At 45.6% G+C, this 12,763-nt stretch overlaps 1 protein-coding gene across 5 annotated transcripts in view; it reads right to left on the bottom strand.

Moving 5' to 3' along the window:
• The window catches only part of hook3 (hook microtubule-tethering protein 3), a 35,758-nt gene that overhangs the window by 4,753 nt on the left and 18,242 nt on the right, over nucleotides 1-12,763 (bottom strand). For 3 of the 5 annotated variants that reach the window (XM_042059202.1, XM_042059205.1, XM_042059204.1), the window contains 13 exons: nucleotides 12,025-12,188; nucleotides 10,264-10,404; nucleotides 9,656-9,857; nucleotides 8,567-8,677; nucleotides 7,863-7,947; nucleotides 7,587-7,656; nucleotides 5,639-5,779; nucleotides 5,249-5,336; nucleotides 2,144-2,178; nucleotides 1,931-2,013; nucleotides 1,741-1,841; nucleotides 1,178-1,282; nucleotides 416-487 (listed from right to left, as the gene is read on the bottom strand). In XM_042059202.1, the coding sequence (XP_041915136.1) occupies nucleotides 416-487; nucleotides 1,178-1,282; nucleotides 1,741-1,841; nucleotides 1,931-2,013; nucleotides 2,144-2,178; nucleotides 5,249-5,336; nucleotides 5,639-5,779; nucleotides 7,587-7,656; nucleotides 7,863-7,947; nucleotides 8,567-8,677; nucleotides 9,656-9,857; nucleotides 10,264-10,404; nucleotides 12,025-12,188 (1,398 nt within the window). Of the gene's footprint in view, nucleotides 1-415; nucleotides 488-1,177; nucleotides 1,283-1,740; nucleotides 1,842-1,930; nucleotides 2,014-2,143; nucleotides 2,179-3,196; nucleotides 3,203-5,248; nucleotides 5,337-5,638; nucleotides 5,780-7,586; nucleotides 7,657-7,862; nucleotides 7,948-8,566; nucleotides 8,678-9,655; nucleotides 9,858-10,263; nucleotides 10,405-12,024; nucleotides 12,189-12,763 lie in introns of all 5 variants that reach the window. The other 2 variants (XM_042059201.1, XM_042059203.1) reach the window with 1 other exon arrangement.

Here is a 12,763-nt window from a genome sequence, read left to right as displayed (position 1 = left end):
AAACAATTTCACATACTGACCTTGAATCTCTGTAGGTAGACATTCCTAGTGAAGTATTACCATTTTTCTTAACTACGTTTATATCCAAACAGGATCACACATAAATATACAGTGGGAAAGGATCTTCAGGTGGCAGGGTACTGATATGCAGAACTGAGATGCAATGCATTCTTCCCCACATATTCTCCTCTCCCCAAAGCAAGGGTGGTGAGCGCCATCTAGTGGCAAAAACTCACATTCAGTTGTGACAAATCGACATGCCTTATATACACGACTGCAGTGGTTGTACTTGTGTATTACACAGAAATGGTCAGTGCTGAAACCCCAGTATCAGCTGAGGCTCTTCCTTTGCTACAGTTAAATACTGTATCGACATAATGACCCATTCTCCTGACCGATGTGTGGGAATGCATACCATGTTGTACCACGCAGACACGATCAGCTTCTCTTCCTGGTCCCGCTGTGTTTTTGTCTTATCGTATTCTTTCTGTGAGGGAGGCAGAGAGAGCGAGGATTAACTTAGCATTAATGGAACTGAGTCCTGTACACTGCACATTCTATGACTGACAGTCCCACTCCTTGATTATGATTGGCTGAATTGCATTCGATGCCGTTTTAAAAACACAAGTCTTCACGTTGATCACATTTCATTCTAAATTACTGCGCCACAAATTGATATAAATGTTGGAGTTGATGCTTCTCAGTGTTGCTTGGCAATCATCCCGACAGAAGAAAAGAAGAAAATTATTTCTTGCCGGAGGAATGATTGTCTATGAATAACTTAAAATGAAATTTCTTGTTGCTGTGCCTTTAATATATGTGTACAACACAATACACCTTAGCTTTTCCCAAAACCACTGGATCCTGCGGTCACGATATGCTAGTATAAGCCTACAACCTACAACGGTCCTTAGAAGTTCTAAGATCACTGGAACCTACAGCCTCTTTTTAATTTTTACATTTACATTACATTTAGCAGACACTTCTTGACCAAAGTGACTTACATATGTCAGCTGTATTACAAGCGATCACATTGTCCCCGGAGCAACTTGGGGTTAAGTGCCTAACTTAACCCCAACTTTCTGGCTACTGCACGTTAGCCCAGCTCCTTAACCACTACACTACCACCGCCTCTTGGGATTAAATCCCTAAATGAGGCGTGGCAGCTCGAGCTCACCTCCAGGGAGTGTAGCATCCTCTCCCGCTCCTGCAGCTGGTTCTTCAGGGCCTGAACCTCGGGAGCCGAACCTTGGTTCTGTTTGGGATCCAGAGTCCGGATAACCTGCCATTTTAAATATGACATACAAACAGCTAATTAAATCCTCAATCAATTAATTCAGTAACACAGTCGATTAATGAAGACAGTCAATCCATCAAGTCGACAGTCATCAAGAAAGTAAATGGACAGTGCTAAGCATTCATTTCTCTGGGCTGAGCAAACGTTGATACCGGTTATGATCCATTAGCAATGTTGCTGGGTAATGTTTCAAATATTGTTATTCTGGCATGTTCCCATTGATATTGGGCAACATTTGTTTCTGGAAAGCTTTAATAATCAGCAGGCAAATTATCATGATCATGAACCAGTTATGTGGTTGACAAGCAACATTGCTCAAAACCTATGTACCATCACTTTAAGAGTTGAGATGGTTGAAAGGTTGAAAGTTGAGAGACTTGACCTGTATTTCATACAACATTTATGGGAATAACATTGGCTGAGGTGGAAAAGGAGATATTTACACTCTTGGCCTTCTCCAGATATTTCTTATATCTCTCCTCCATCTGTTTCATGTCCTCATCTTTCTTCTTCAAGGCCTCTTCCAGCTCCTCCACCTTTTGAGCTACAACACATGAAGGAACCACACGGATGAGGAGGTGGCGGTGCGTATTCATTTCCTTAACACAAAAGATAGATTCTCTCTCCACTTACAGGTCTGGCTGCTCTTTGATTCCATGTCTTCGATGTGGGTGTTCTTCTTCTGAAGTTCACTGGTCACCTCTTTCAGTTTAATCCTGTTGAGACACCAGACACCAAACTAAAAGTTACACATGGGGGGGGGGGGGGGGGGTACAGGTAGCCAAGACGCTACGTTTCCTAAAGGACACTAGAAACCCTTGAAAGCACTAAAATCAGCGTACTTACAATTGCTCATCAAACTTCTTCTTCAGCATGATCGCCTGAAAGAAGCGGATGAGAAGAAATACATTAGCTCATATGAACACATGCAGAGTGTGGGACCCACAGACATACTCAAGATGCATTAATGCCCTCTGCTGGGATGATAAAGTGGGAAAATCCCACATAAACATAAACGGCTTACGCCAACTTAACCGTGTAATTTAGGTCTTCATATTAAATACAAATCACAGGGCACAAGTTATTACCAAACCCTTTGCAAAACCCTTCAGACACCATATGGAAGCTTGTTTAGGAATACATAGAAATTAACAAGCTTTTAAGGCAAATGACCAGCAGAGGGCACTGTGACACGAATTTGTATTCAGTGAGGGAAGTTTTGATTATGAGCAAAACGCCTTTCTGATTCAACGAGACAAAAATAGCTCATCTTGGGGTTGATTGCAACTATTCGATCAAGTCCGAGGAATTGCGTGAGAAACATCCAGGGAATGATGCAACATTTCATTATTTTCTCCCACAGAGAAAACAGTGGTAATTGAAAAGCAACTAGTTCCGTGTGAGGTTTGAATAATAATAATCAAGAACTTGTTGATTCAATTGTTACATGACTGCCAAAATCACTCTTAATCAACATAGCTGAAGCCATGCACTGGCAATCACATTACCAGGTAGGCTAAACTCCAGAATATACTTTAAGCTTCAGAGGAATTAGGATGGGTGCGACCACAAACAAACCACAAACAGACAAAAAAGATCAATCCACTCAGATCAATACATACAAAAAAAACGAGAAGAAAAAAAAAAAACTTCAGGGGCTATTTCAGGACTTTCCATTGGGGGGGGGGAAAGCACAAGGTCCAAGGCAAGGTCCAGACAGACACTTGAGGTGCAACTCTCAACAGACAACATGTACCGACCCCACCCCAGAGCCATGCCCTGCACTCCTCCCACTGATTCACCCTGCTAGGCCACCCAGCATCTGTTAGTCCCCCAAGCTCAGACACACAGAGAGAAGATGCAGCAGGAACCGCACGTGGAGCCGCGCACCATACTTACAATGGCCTGAGGATGCGCGCGGTGATGAAGACAGAAAGAGAGCGAGAGAGCGAGAGAGAGAGAGAGAGAGAGAGAGAGAGAGAGAAGGAAAAGAAAGGAGAAAGAAAAAAGTGGCATGTATTGAAAAGCAGTCCATCACCCGGCAACACAAAAAAAAGAAAAAGAAAAAAAAAACGAAAGGAAAAAAAACGGGAGAGATGGAGGAGTTGTATGATGACCTGTATGAGTGACCGAATGAGTAAACAGAGGGACGGTCATGCGAATCGGGCAGTGAGAGAAGCCATCAGGGCGTAATGAAGTGCATGTATATGAATGAGAGTGGAGACACACACGCTTGGGCTGGCCCTTCACCTCCATACAGTGTGACCTTCAAATTCCACGATATAACACGTATGACGTTACAGAGGGAGACAGACTACACACACACACACACACACACACACACACACACACACACACACACACACACACACACACACACACACACACACACACACACAGACAGAGCAGACATGTGAGTATGTTAGTAAGGGCCACATGCACACAGGTACACAGTGACACAGATGATGAAGCAGTTAGAGTTATCAGTCAATCCATAATGGAGCACAGGGTTAGGGTTCTCTCAGGATGTCTGATTAACTTTACACTGCACCTTTCACATTCAACAGGCACATTCCACCAAAGCAACACAGGACTATGGGCTCATCCATCTCAAACACACCTACATAAAGCATGTACATGATCATGCATTCCTTAAACCCCCTTACTCTGTTATGAGATTTCAGTATATACTGTACATCAGTGGTCACCAACCCGTCGATCGCGATCGACCTGTAGATCTTTCGGACTTGCCCAGTAGATCCCGAGAATAACAAAAAATAAAAACACAGTCACCAAATTCCTGCATGTTCGCCAACGTTTACAGGGCCTACATTTCAGCGTGGGATTGCGGGTATTGCGCATGATTTATTCAAGACCCGCAACTCTAGCCATCATAATGCGAGAAATTCCTGCACACATTTTACAGCGCTGTCTGATAACGTTAATCTAATAATGGAGTGGCGTGAATGTGGGACCGGACAGACCAACTTCTGACTTGAACCGAACGTAACCCCATGCAGACACACACACGTGCACACCACTTTGCAGGTGCGCTCTCTCTCTCTCGCAACAGGACTTGTCACCGCTGAAGTCAAATTATGCTAGGTGCTTCTACATCAACTGCTAACTGACAGAAAATGAAAACGAAAGTTTAGCGATCAGGAACTGTCAGGAATTTGTTCTCCATTTGAAGAATGTAATGGATTGCGGACGTGCACAGACAGCTACAGACACGGAGCGCATTGTAGGCCTGGGCTTAGGTTGCTTTCACTTTCTAGAGTGTGCATTCATTACGTGAAAGGTGCTTCATATCAAAACAGCGATCAAACATTATCAAATTTATCATGACGTGTTGTCACAAACACTCACTCCTATTAGGAAATCAAAACCAAAATCATGTAAGTAAAGACTGTTAAGTGTTGTTACCTCATTGACGCCTGTAGCCTATAAGGGGGTGGAGGATGTGATACATTTGCCTAAGTAAAGGCCTTAAATTTAAAATGTATTTAATTTTAAAGTATTTTAGCTTTGATTCTCTTTTGATGCTCAAGGTAGATCTTGGCTTTGTTCAGGGCGAGGTCAGGAATCTTGGGCTCAAAAAGGTTGGTGACCACTGCTGTACATGTATGTATAGAGTATTACTATTGAGCAGGTTTAGTGTGAGGGGACAGATCTCCAACAGCCATACATGTGGCGCAAACAGCAAGTGTGAGTGGCTCAGTGGCTCAGAGACGTGAAGAGACGAGTGAGACTGATTATCATACGTGGGTGTTACACAAAGTGAATTTGGAAGAGTGCATTTGTTTAACGAGTTTGACTGTTGAAGGTAAAGTATGAATACTGTTGCGATCATGTAGGTCTAAGGCTCCATTCAATGTCGGCTGAGCGCTGTTTGTGTGTGTATATGTGTGTGTGTGCACCGCTAAGCAGGGGGTCGTTGAGAGGACTCACATCATCAGCTTTGAGACCCTGCTCCTGGAGGGTCTTCTGGAGCTCCTCCACCTGGCCCTGTCCCTCCAGCAGTCTCTGGTTGGCCAGCCTGGACACAGAGGGCAGCAGTCAATACCCATAACCATCTCTCAGAGAAGAGCATACAAAAGTGTCATTGCTCATTTAAAAACGCAAAGCATTCATACTACTGGTATCTGCACATTTGTGAGCATGAGGGCTTCACTCACTATCTCACTAGCACCATCTTGGTCCAGATTTGCTCAAAAGGTCACAAGCATACAAACATGTGGACAGGCATTTGTACTGTCCACACATAAATAAGGTGTGTGTGCTTTTGTGCGTGTGTGTGTGTGTGTGTGCGCTTGTGTGTGTGCGTGTGTGTTTGCATGCCTGTTTTCTGTCTCCAGCTCATTTTTCCTGCTGTTTGCATCCTCCAGCAGGCTCTGCAGAAGAGCGATCTTCTCATTGTCCGAGCCCTCTTGGTTGATCTTCAGCATCTTATTCTCATGCTGGAGTCTGATGAGTCTCTCCCTAAACACACACACACACAAAGATGTTAAAACTTACATCTTACGCCATACTGCCAAGACTTCTCAATTTACTACAAGACAACACAAGTGAAAAACTCGGGTTTGACGCAAGCCAGCAATATATCTAATGATTTATTGGCGTGAAGTTTCGTGCACAATGACAAACAGAAGTGCAACATTCTCGAAAACCAGTAAGCCGAGTGGACTGCCATTACATCAGTGACATGACTGCAGGCTTCAACGTAGCTGTGTCTGTGTTTACGATTAGAAATGTCAAACAAATTTCGCCTACGTAGAACTCGATTGCACAGTTTGTGTAGCCTACCGCTTTGTTCTTCTCCATAGTTTGATATACCAAAAATCCGAAGTACTTCCACATCGAACTCCTCAAGTTATTAGGGCCTATCACTCGTCTCTCTACATGTCGCACAGGTTGATCGCGTTGTCCTCCATTTTTTGGCAAAACACGAGCAGCACAGCAGCTGATTGAAACAGCTGTTCCCGGTGCGTAAAATTGGTGGGAATTTTCTTTTTAGCTTTCGCAATGTTTTCTGCACTTCGGAATTCTTTTATATTTGGTTAAAATCGATTCCCTATTTTAGTTTTCTAAACTTGTGTTGTTTGGTCCAGTCGAAATTGTGCAATCAATTTTCGAACGTAAAGTGACAGCCCTAACGAGCACTCTGTCCTTTCCTACTTCAACGACTGGAGTTCCATGTGTGTGATGAAATGCAAGTGAGAGGAATTCACATGAGCAATGTCAGAATGAACTTTGGACAGAATCAATGACAAAACCATGTCAGCATGAGACGTTTCTAAAGCTGCGTGTTTAATGCATGACAGCGCCAATGTAGCTTTAGGCCCAATTTAAGTTGTTTAGAGTTTGAGGAAATTGTGTTTAATGTTTCCATAGTTTGATTTTCAGAGCAGGTGTGTGTGCGTGCTTGTGTGTGTGTGTACAGACAGGTCACGGTCATCACCAAAGGCGAATGAAAAGCAAGTGAGGTTAGGCGGCCTCGTCAGCATCTGGAGAGCAGCACTCGAGTTACAAGGCCATAAGGCCACAAGGACAGAAAGGAACACACATACACAAACACACACATACGAACACACACACACACACACACACACACACAATATGCCTCAATGATTGCACACAAAACAGAAAACAGTGGACAAAACAGTCGCTGAAAGCGGAAGAGACGCCGAGGCCCGCGGGTTGGGGGAGAGAGAGGAAACGCCACACAGAGGAAGGGCCCAAAGGAAGGAGACGGCCCACGAAATGAAACCACTTAACTGGGGAAGGAGAGCAGAGAGCCTTCGCTATGAAGAGGTTTCATAATAAACCTCATCAGCCAGGAGCACACTGGCTTTATGAAAGGTTCTAATGAAAAAGCTCCATTCTCTCCCTCTCCCTCTCTCACACACACACACACACACACACACACACACACACAGAGTGGCTAGCGGCCTCACTTCAAACATAATTTAACGGTGCACGCTTACCAAACAACTTCCTCTGGAGTTATAAAACAATAATACGAACTCCCCATGTTAAATCCTTTTTTAACAACATAAATACATGTTAATACGTGCAAGACGTGAGGTGATGATGTCGGCAGCATCCCTCTGGGTGTGATTAAAGAGCGCCTGAGTGGAATGGGAGAGGGGGGGCTGGCGTCCCCGTGAGGCCTCGGCGGGAGGCTCAAGAATGTTCCGGAGAAAAGGACAGTAAGAAAGAGAGATAGAAAGAGACAGAGGGAGAAATAAAGAAATGTATAAAAAAATTTAAAAAAATGAGGACATACCGGATTTCTGGAGTCATGATTTCAGCAGCCAGTGAATCGGAGCCCTCATTACTGCCCATTAGACCCATGCCTGTGGAAAGATGTGTACAGTCAGCCATATAGCCAGACGTGTTTGTTTGTTTGTGTGTGTGTGTGTGTGTGTGTGTCCTTGGAGAATAATTGCACGGCACCCATTTTGACTTTTTGGATTTTTTCATAAGACACGTAAGTACTTGAGTCAGATAGGGGAGGTGTGCTGTTGAAAAGTGCTGCAGTGGAGAGCGCGAGGGACTTCACCTGCTGTGAGCTGGCCTTCCTGGGCCTGGACACAACGCAGCTCCTCAATGGTCTCCTTCAGCGAATCTCTCTCTGTCCGCATGCGCTAAAGAGGACAAAAAAATGGCAGGAGTGAAAGTCTGGTGAAAAGGGAGGACAGGAATTGATAACAAAGAGTGACCAGGAAGTAGAGGCAAAATACAAGCCCTTATTTAATCAAAACCTGCTGGAAGAGAGTTCAGCGCTTATCAGTGAAGCACCTCTGCCTTCCTGTTATGGTCACGGACACACACACACACACACACACACACACACACACACACCTACCTCAGATGTGCCCCAGCTGCTTCCTGCTTTTGGTTAGTTTGTTCAAACAAACGTCAACCTGTACATTTCTGATGTTTTTATTTTGGAGCAAAATGCACCCCTAGCACTGTATGTGCCAAGATCAAAGATTGCAGACAGGAGGGCCTGTTATCTTCCCTGGGAACAGGCATGTCCAACACACAACATTCCCCACATTCAATGGCTGCACTTCCCTCACTGGCGACAGGAGAAGCCTGTTACACCTGAATCATATCTACAGTCAGCACAAATATGTGCTCATGGGGACACAACTCTGACACTTCACAAAAACATTGTGTGAGATCTAGCAATTACAAATTAGCTTCACTGAAAAGCCTAGATCACACACAAATGGTAACAACAATGCATTTGGGACATACATCTTTCTCTTTCTGGAGGGAGTCGACCTTTTCCTTGAGACGTTTGTACTCAAACTCCATCTTGTCCGCCTTTTTGGACTCCTCGGACAGTCTGTTCTGCAGCTCCACCACCTGCTCCACCACAGAGAGGGACACATTCATTACAGCACACCTGGACGCCTGTGCTAAATGAGTACGGTGCTGAAAAGCACCTCTGTGTGTGTGTGTGTGTGTGTGTGTGTGTGTGTGTGTGTGTGTGTGTGTGTGTGTGTGTGTGTGTGTGTGTACTGTATGCTTGCACACATTACATGTCTTTAAAAGGTGCCATGTGTAAGAATTGAGGTAAAAATATCCAAAAAATGAGCCATACGCATCAAAAGAATGAGAAGAAATAAGGGCGATGATGTCATTAAAAAAATGACAAGGTATAGTGCAGCAGAGATATATACCTGAATTAGCATGCTAAATTACTAGCCACACCCCGACAGGTGTCATAATACCAGTTTCGGCCATGGGAGGCGGTATGCGGGCAACATAACCGCCAGCCAAACTGCAATACACGTGTCTCGGTTGTTACTCAAGGTTAGACCAACTCACTTTCTGGAGGTATACTGCCCCCATCTTTTACGGAATGTGGAGTATGAATTGATTTTTTGCCGGACATTACACATGGCACCTTTAAGCAGCTAACCTGCCATGCATATGTTACTTATGTGTGTTCGATATGTGTGGTGTGGTGTGTGTGTGTGTGTGTGTGTGTGTGTGTGTGTGTGTGTGTGTGTGTGTGTGTGTGTGTGTGTGTGTAAAAGAGTATTGACCTGTCTTTTGTAGGTCTCCAGCTGCACACAGTATGTGTGTTCGATATGTGTGTGTGTGTGTGTGTGTGTGTAAGAGTATTGACCTGTCTTTTGTAGGTCTCCAGCTGCATACAGTATGTGTGTTCGATATGTGTAGTGTGTGTGTCTGTGTTCGATGTGTGTGTGTGTGTGTGTGTGTGGGAGAGTGTTGACCTGTCTCTTGTAGGTCTCCAGCTGCATATGTGTGTTCGATATGTGTAGTGTGTGTGTTCGATATGTGTGTGTGTGTGTGTGTGTGTGGGAGAGTGTTGACCTGTCTCTTGTAGGTCTCCAGCTGACCGCGTGTGGCGTTGGCCTTCTTCAGCTCCTCCTCCAGGCTGACGGTGTTCTGCATGTACACGTTGTTCTTCTCCTCCAGCAGCTTCATCTGCCGCCGCAGGTCCCCCATGTCCTCCAGCTTCTTCTTGTACGAGTCCACCATCCCCTCCAGCTTGGACACCTTATCAGAGGAGTGCCTGTCCATCAGGTGGAGCAAGCAGAGAGGGAGAGAGACGAGTCATTAGAGGCCAGAAAGACAGCGACAAAAGTTGTAGGAAACCGCAACGGAAAGGAATTATTTTCTGATAATTCATTAAATGCTTCTTTTGTGCTTCTTCATTAAAAAAATAATAAAAAGAAAATCATTAAATGCTTCTTATATGCTTCTTTTGGATGTCAACTGCATTGCATTGGCTCTGTACCTGTACTCTGCTAAATGGCAATTAAGTTTAATCTAATCTAGACTTTATGAGAGATAGTGTTACAGCAATTTAAATGGACACTAAATATATGTGACAAAATCTTCATCTTACCCATCCTTATTACAAACATTAAAATATGCACAACACCTCCAGAACCCTGGCGTGACCTTTAACCCCTCACCTGAGCACATCCATCTCGTCCTTGAGCGACTGTGCCTCGTCGGCCAGGGAGGTCAGGTCCTCATTCTGGCCCCTTAGCTCCAGCAGCTCCTTCTCCAGCTCCTCACAGCGGATCCTGTAGTCGTCCTTGGCTGCCTCCAACCTGTACACCCACAGGTCAAAGGTCAGAAGGTCAGCAGGTAGACATGGTCTTGTTTGGACATAGTTCAGACAAATGAGCAGGTCATCACACTAAGAGCGTCATATTGCCACACCACTGTGCATCTGTGAGGGACCGACGGAAACTGTGCAAACCGAAAGATGCCAAGAGGACCCTTCTGAGCGTGTACGTCTAGAGAGATATAAGGGCCACCAATGCCTACAAACAAAACTCATGTGCATGTTGTCACATCACCAAATACAAAAGCACCATCACGCGGATGACTAGACAGGAGATGGTCGTGAGTGGAAAGACACAGTGCCCAGGCAGGACCCAGATGTTGCCCCAGAGCAGGTGAGAGGTTCGGGGGTGGTGGAGGTAGTGGTGGTGGTGGTGGTGGGGGTAATAGTGGTGGTGGCAGTAGAGCCTTTACCTCCACTGGGGCAGCATCAGGGTAGAGCTGAGAGACCAGTGCTGCAGGGCATGCGGCAGAGGCTGCAGGTCGCAGCTGAGCTGAGACGCCTCGCACATGCTAAGCCTGCTGGGAAAGCAGCAGTTAGCGTCTGGCTCTGCCCATCGAACATGCAGCAGCGCATGAAACAGCCCAATTACATTAGCCTTTATGGGGTTTTAATCTGTCGACAACAGAGCGCCGCAGAGCTGCGCCTCGGGCGAGACATGGACGGAGAGAGAGGAGAAATCAATATCTTCCCAGCATCGATTCCGCGCAGTGAGTTATGGCTCCCAACACACTTTTTAGCGCCGAGACGATGTTGCCTGAAGCGATTGCACGGTTAAATCCCCACACCAAAGCCCTAGCACGTTTACAATTACATGTGGCAGACAAATCGTGCCATGGTAGCATAACCACACAATTTATTGATCGGGTGCTTTTTCCCCTTTTAAAACACATCACTGGATTTGGCTTCAAGTTATGGGACTGCAGACGTGAATTAGCCTTGGGCTAACTCTCATACAATGCATTAAATGTATGTTTCGTACATGGTAACAAATCAAAAAGGCCTCTTTCTTCTCTTCATTATAAAAACACACATGGCCCCAGCCGTGGCGCAACTGGCTGGGGCACCTGCACCGTACGCCGGCGACCCGGGTTCGATTCCCGCCCCGTGGGACTTTCCGGATCCCACCCCGACTCTCTCTCACTTCCTGTCATTCTCTACTATCCTGTCAATTAAAGGCATAAAAGGCCAAAAAATATACTAAAAACATACAGGCATGCCCGCGCACACAGACACACACCCCTCCCTTTCCTGAAAGAGACCATGAATGTTTATTTGGGCAAAGGGTCGGGCAACATGAACTGTCTGGGTACTAGTCCCGTGTGTTCTCAGTGTAGATCTCAGTTCCTCTCCATATTCTGTCTGTGTTTCCCACACAAACAGCAGCTTGTTTGAGCAACCACGCCACACCTCCCTCCTCTCTCTGCTCCTCTTCCTGTTCCCTTCAGCTCATGCGCTCTCCTTCCTCCACTCCAGATCTCTCTTTCCCCTCTTCACGCATCGTCTCAAATCCACTCCACCGTCTCACCTGAGCTCTTGTTCATCCCCACACTGCCCCCGCCCCCATCTCACCTGATCTTCTGATCCCGCACCCCCGTCTCACCTGAAGGTCTCCTCCTGCAGCTGCTCCAGCTGGGTCTGCAGCTGCAGGTGCCTGCGGCCGGCGGGGCTGTTCAGGTCCTCGATGGAGTCGGACTGGTTGAGCCGCTCCATCAGCACCTGGTTCTCCGCCAGCAGGCTGCTCTTCTCCTCCTGCAACCCCGCCACCTGAGCCCGAGGATGGAGGAGAGAGAGAGAGAGAGAGAGAGAGAGAGAGAGAGAGAGAATAATGGAGAGATAGAGAGAGGAGATGGAGAGATAGATAGAGAGAGAGAGAAAATGATGGAGAGATAGAGAGAGAGGAGAGAGAGAGCATGATTGAGAGATAGAGAGAGGAGAGAGAGAGAGAAAAGAAAAGAATTGTTCAGAATATAAGTGATTCATAGTGGTAGCTGAAAAAACTACCTCTGTCTGTGTACTAGCATTAGATAGCCTCTTGAAGGCCATTTCTAGAGTCCAGATGGAATCTTCTGTTACTTTCTACCTACCGAAGTCTCAGCACAAACAGAACTATGCATTCTACAGTGAACGAGTAGTTTTCTCCTCCCTCCATAATCTCATCCTGTGATCTACTACTTTAAAGTATATAATGCTATGGAACACTGCCCATGCCTCCACAAGGCTAATACCAGACTGAAGTAAAACATCCATTGTGGTATGAAGAGGTTAACCTCTCAATCAACATAATGTCTTTTGGGTAAAGACGCAGGAATTTATTATAAGATTAATGATTGACTGGTAAC

This window comes from Alosa sapidissima, chromosome 13 (genome assembly GCF_018492685.1).
Source record: "Alosa sapidissima isolate fAloSap1 chromosome 13, fAloSap1.pri, whole genome shotgun sequence".
NCBI classification, from domain to species: domain Eukaryota; kingdom Metazoa; phylum Chordata; class Actinopteri; order Clupeiformes; family Clupeidae; genus Alosa; species Alosa sapidissima.
The sequence above is the reverse complement of the archived record's forward strand: the minus strand, read 5'-3'. Positions and strand labels throughout refer to the sequence as shown.